Source organism: Austrofundulus limnaeus, unplaced genomic scaffold (genome assembly GCF_001266775.1).
Source record: "Austrofundulus limnaeus strain Quisiro unplaced genomic scaffold, Austrofundulus_limnaeus-1.0 Scaffold421, whole genome shotgun sequence".
NCBI classification, from domain to species: domain Eukaryota; kingdom Metazoa; phylum Chordata; class Actinopteri; order Cyprinodontiformes; family Rivulidae; genus Austrofundulus; species Austrofundulus limnaeus.
This window is the reverse complement of record NW_013952823.1, coordinates 464,968-471,013: the sequence shown is the minus strand read 5'-3', so window position 1 is coordinate 471,013 and position 6,046 is coordinate 464,968. Positions and strand designations below refer to the sequence as shown.

The 6,046-nt window shown below is 40.0% G+C and overlaps 1 protein-coding gene across 1 annotated transcript in view; it reads right to left on the bottom strand.

The window, feature by feature from the left end:
• hspg2 (heparan sulfate proteoglycan 2) overlaps positions 1-6,046 on the bottom strand; it is a gene marked incomplete in the record, with an annotated part of 235,200 nt that overhangs the window by 4,359 nt on the left and 224,795 nt on the right. Inside the window, 6 exon segments of the mRNA XM_014024404.1 lie at positions 2,149-2,252; positions 4,034-4,117; positions 4,213-4,283; positions 4,568-4,615; positions 4,978-5,056; positions 5,162-5,237. Of these exon segments, the coding sequence (XP_013879858.1) occupies positions 2,149-2,252; positions 4,034-4,117; positions 4,213-4,283; positions 4,568-4,615; positions 4,978-5,056; positions 5,162-5,237 (462 nt within the window).

Here is a 6,046-nt window from a genome sequence, read left to right as displayed (position 1 = left end):
AGCCTTCTCCATGTATGGAGCCCCGTTTGTGCCCACCTGAAAAATTCAAGGGCGATTCTGATCAGGGTCGGGCTTTTCTCACACAATGTGAGATACAATTTGAATTACAACCCTCGTCATTCCCTTCTGAACGCTCCAAGGTCTCTTATGTTATTTCACTGTTGTCCGGTAAAGCCAAGTTGTGGGGAACTGCTGGGTGGCAAAGAGACGCTCTTATTTATTACAAGTACAAAGATTTTGCTAAAGAGTTACTCAGAGTTTTTTGTCCAGTTCTTCCACATCGAGAAGCGTCCAGAGGTCTGCTAACTCTCAAACAGGGGAACAAGAGAGTCACAGAGTTCATAATTGATTTTCATACCCTAGCAGTGGACAGCTGGTGGAATGATGAGGCTCTGTAGAACGCCTTCTTGCAGGCATTAAATGAGGACATCAAAGACGAACTGGCGACTCGAGATCCACCCCAGTCCTTACAGGAAGTGGAAGAACTGGCAACACGCATCGATCTAAGGCTACATGAGCGAAGGTAGAATCGATGAGGTAAAAGCTTCACTGGCCCTTATTTGTCACCTTCCAGGAACACCGAGAMACAGATCAGAGGAAGTCAAACCGTTACCACTCCAGTGGTCCAGACGTCTGTGGAACCAATGCAGATCGGCAGGTCAAAGATTTCATTGGAAGAGAGGACTCGTCGGAGGAATGAAGGTCTGTGGTTATACTGTGTTGGACACATTGCCATTAATTGCCCTGTTAAGCCAAAAAGAACCAAGACTCATGTTCTTAGTCCTGCCCAAGTAAGCCACTCTCTCCCTGTGTTGTCAGCAGATTTGAATGTATCAGGTAAAATTCACGCTGTGAAGGTATTCATTGACTCTGGAGCCGATACAGAGTTTATTGATAACAAGTTCGCTCTTTCTCTTGGACTACAGATCCGCCACTCTGAGAGGGAACATAAAATTCAGGCTCTGGATGGTCATAAMCTCAACCACACCAGCTCTGAGACCCTGCCTGTTAAGATGACTATTGGAGGTAACCACACAGAAGAAATAACCTTTTTGGTAATCACATCACCCAATCTTCCTATCATTCTTGGAGCCACCTGGTTGAAGAAACACAACCCCCATATAGACTGGGTCAACAAGGAGATTATGGGTTGGTCAAAACAATGCTCATTCAACTGTCTGTTCACAGCTACTCCTGAGAAGGAACCTCGCAATGAGACAGAGTACATCCCCAATCTACAAAATGTTCCTGCCTGTTATCATGACTTCAAGGAAGTGTTTTATTTATGTATGTATGTATGTATGTATGTATGTATGTATGTATGTATGTATGTATGTATGTATGTATGTATGCCTGCGTGGTCTGTTGACTGACCATTGTATTTGTTCAAATAATTTCTATAGCAGAGGAGCCCAAAGTGGGGCCCGCGGGCCAAATTTGGCCCGCCAAACCATTTGATTCGGCCCACCAACAGTCACCAAAGTTAAAAGGTTGTAACCTGTTATTCTATGTAGAAACACAGTATTTCCATTGGTCAAATGACTATATAAAAGGGCTGTAGTGAAGGTAGTTTTCATTCATGCTGTTGACTTTAGCTTTAATTTATTAGGATGAAACATGAAATGACAACAATAAATATTTCGATCAGATTTAACCCCACGTGTAGATTTGCACACTTTATAAGGCCACAAAAAATCATATTTTATCAATTTATGATATGTCCCATGAGCCTTTGCTACTTGAGAGTATGGCAGACTTTATCCAAGTGCACAGACTTAAACAAAAGAGGGCCATTGCACAGCATAATCGCTAAAAATAAAGGACATAACTTAAAAAGTATTTGTATTTCATGTATTATATTACTGCATTTGGCCCACAGCCCTGGATAGATTTTCATTTTGGCCCTCTCAGGGAAAATGTTTGGGCACTCCTGTTCTATAGGCAGGTTACAATATAAACAAATGTTTGTCATAATCATGTCTTGTGATTATTTGACAGGAGTTTTACTTTAAACTGTAAGGTATTTTTGAGGCTATGGCCAGCATCTCATAAGCCGACATAATGATTCAAAATAAAAAGATGTCCTGTCACTTGAGACATWATACTGCATTTAATTTGTCCTAGTAAAAATAATCCTTGTTTACTCACCAAGATATATACTGCCTTTGGTGTCGACCATGATTTTGTCACCTTTAGACTGTCCACGTTGCATACCTCCTCCATCAATCTGGATATATCCATCTCTTCCAGTTCTGAGGGGGGAAAAAGCAACACAAGCACAAGTCTATTTAYAATACATCAACATTAAAGTGTATCTTACCCCCACCTGTGAAAAGATAACTCCGTCCCAAGGCAAAATTTGAAAAATGCATCAAAGTGGGTAGGGGAGGGGGTGTGGGTAGGGGAGGGGGGTTAGAGAGCGGAGGTGTGGCCAGGACGAGAGAATGTGACAGCTTCGGCTGAGCTGTCCGCCTCACAGGACAGAGGAGGTGCAGCGCTCCACGACAGCCTGTTAGAAAAAAATAAAAGCGTACAGCTGCATCTGCTCTCAAGATCACTAGTTTAAATCAGGAATAAAAGTGTTGGGTCTTGTTTGACTGAAGTTTGGTCCGTTAGGGCTGCAGCTGCCCTGCTGTGTTTCTGCCTTTTTTTCCCCCTCCTCCCCTCCTGCTGTGCAGGACGTACTGCTGGAGTGTGTGTGTGTGTGTGTGTGTGTGTGTGTGTGTGTGTGTGTGGAGAGAGAGACAGAGAGAGCAGCGCAGCAGTCAGCTCTCCCCACCCAGGTCAACAGACGATCATGCTAAGCTTGCTAACAGCTCCACCCTCTGACTGCTGCAGGGGCGTGTCTTAGAGAGAGGCTTTTATACCAGAACACAGCCGCTGTGACGAAACCGTGGAGAAGCACGTCAACATGCAGAGCCGTTAACCAATATGCAAATTAGCCTGCAGAACCACTGCTCTACCCATATGAGCAGCAAAAAGACGTTTTTAGACCAAATATTACAGATTTGGACAAATACGCACAAAAACATCAAAATGAGCACAGAAACAGTACTATWTAACATTTTAGACACATTCTAGACAGTTTATCAGCTAAAAAAAGTTAATTTTGGGGTAAGTTACTCTTTAAATAGATATTTTGGTCATTTTGAAGCGGGGTTCAGCAACAAAGTTCTAATTTATTTCTCATCTCTTTTGGATAGCTCTTTAAACACTTCAGTTAAAAAGACTTACATTCTACGGTGGTTAATGTAAATGCTAGGCCTTTACACAATCACCAGTTTTACACTACATGGTTACTTACCCAGAATTCTGTAGCAATTTAGAAGCACAACAAAAATGATAGCTGTGATGCTGTACTGAATTTGTATATAAACGTATGAAACCAAGGCTTTCCCATAAGTAGCAGTGGGTCCTCACAACGTAGTATATTTTGAAAACATCTTGAAGATGACAACAAGCTTCTATAAAAGTGGGTCTGCTCAGACCATAACGATGTTCAAGTAGACCCACTGTGAAAGCAGAAGTCATTAGTCCTTAGATGTAAAGTTTATTTTTTTACAAATTGAGGCATTTCAAAAAGGCATCTACATCAGCTAAGATGTGATTTATTGGAACTTTTCCACAGGACCTGACTCCAAAAGGGACAAAATATCCTTTTAATTAATCTTTGTTTTGCAGAGAGAATGGTAATTTAAAAACATAAACCATCATTGTCCTGATGCATCTCAGTAATCCAGGTAGAAAAAACAAAAAGAAAAAAATAAGTCACTGATGATGAAGAAAGTAAGAAACTAATATTCAGTTCTGCTGTCTACTAAAAAAAAAAAAGAAAAAGAAATAAGTAAGTCCTCTGGACGGGTTCTTCTTTAATGAAAGAAGAACCCGTCCAGAGGACGTGCTTATTTTTTCTTTTGGATAAACCATCATTATTTGCATCTTTATCAACAAAAATAAAGAAATAAATATTCTGAAAACTGAGCTGTGCATAATGTTATTACTTCAAGAGAGCTGAGTGAATTTGACATCATACCTGACCGCAGTGACTTGATGCCACCTTCCATCATTGATAGATCTTTGGGAAAGTATTTTAGCCTCTCCGCTGCCTAGTTGGTAACTGGAAATTAAAGATATCACCTTATTTACAACATTAAAATGTATTTAAAATTAAACCGACATGTTCTTTAAAATCTCAAAGAACAACAGAATCACCTGAAAACTAGGTGTCCGTTCTGCAGACCAAGGCTGATGAAGTCCTTGCCTTTGCCGTCCTCTCCGGGTGTCTTAAAAGAAATGTGAAGTCAGTAGAAGAATGTCATGTTTTTCTGGCTAACTTTGGTAGCTTTACACATCAGAGCTGCAGTGAGCAAACATGAAGCAAAGCTAAGTTTGTTTCCCCCAAACGATGTAAATCATGACTAACTTTTCATACAAAACAATGAATAAAACAAACATGATGCACACTGAAAATACAAAAGAAACATATGAACTCATCTCAAATCCAACATGTTCAAGTCTTCAAGCATGAGCAAAAAAACTAAAATGTGTCTGGTGTTCGAGTGGATACCTTTTTATTACCATGCATCTTTTGCAAATTGCGTGCGCCAGTGGTCTCCTGAAGAAAATGGAGGGGGAGTTAAGAGCAGCTCATGCATGCATTTAGTGGAGTGAGACTGAGCCACTGCTTGCAGCCATCATGCCAAACAATGTTACAGCCTCAGCAGCACAATTATGAATGCTATGACAAAAAATGAACCGTTCAAAATAAAGCAGTTAAGTATGAGTGATGATACACAGAAAACAGATTAAATGTTACAAAGTGTCTCATTCTGAAAGGTAAGGTGATGATCCAGATTAAGAGTGCTGGGGCTTCGGAAGCAAAGTTAGGGAGGAAATGAAAGAAAGTCAAGGGAAAAGATTAGAGTTTCAGTTGGCTGACACCTGTGTGTCCTGCAGGACCAGGGGACCAGGACTTACCACTCCCTGCCACAAGACCAGCCCCTCAGAAGATGTGGTCCTGATTTCCATTTCTATAGTCTCTGGTGAATTAGGACCACTATAAAATAGAATATTGTCACTTTCTGTAAATCATTATAATGACTCAATATACTAAAACTAATAGAAGAAAAATCTAAACAAAAACAGGACAAAGAAATGTTACCTTCTTGGGAAAACTGACTTAGGAAGAGCAATGTAGCCATCATTGTGAAAAGAAGCTGCATACTGATATGGTGAATCTACAAAAATGAAACAAACAACAACAACAAAAACATGTATAAGGTTACTTTTCTCTTCAGTGTTAAAGGCAGGGGCAGAGCCAGGGGGTGGCCAGGGGTGGCCCTGGCCACCACAGACAAATCTTTGGCTACCCCATTGGCCACCCTGCTGTACACAYCCCTTCCACAGTGAACCAACATTTAGGGGTGTAATAATCCTCCTGAACAGTTGGTGGCAGTGTTTAACAGTTTGAAACATCACCAAGCTCCATCAATGAAGAAGACTGATGACAAGGAAGTGATGGTTTTCTTTATACACAGAACATATGCCTGTGTAATCTGACTTATGGTGTCAACTTTTGGACTTATGGTGACAAAGATTTCTGTTTTCTTTCCTTTTTTWATGTCACCATAACACTGTCATTTTATGCTCTGTGGGCTGCATGATGATCTTTGTTTGGTTATGAGTAGACCTATCATTAAATTAGAAAAAGTGAAACACCCCTCTAAATTCACTGTTGGTGGTTATCAGTATTGCACATGTTCATTGGGTAAAATAATTAATATTAGTTTTAAAGATGCAGTTGAGAGTTATCTTTGTTTGGCACAATGACGTGTGTTACAATTAAAAATAAATCAATAAACAATATAAAAGTAAAAAGCATCCCTAAAATCATTGGATATGATAAATTGTGTCACATTAATTAACATTATCTCAGCTGTAGCTTAATGAATAATCCGTCTCTGAAATAATTATTAAATGAAGTGTTCATTTGTGTAGGTAAAAGTATGTCTAACAACCTGGTAAAATACACCAGAATGCAGGAAAT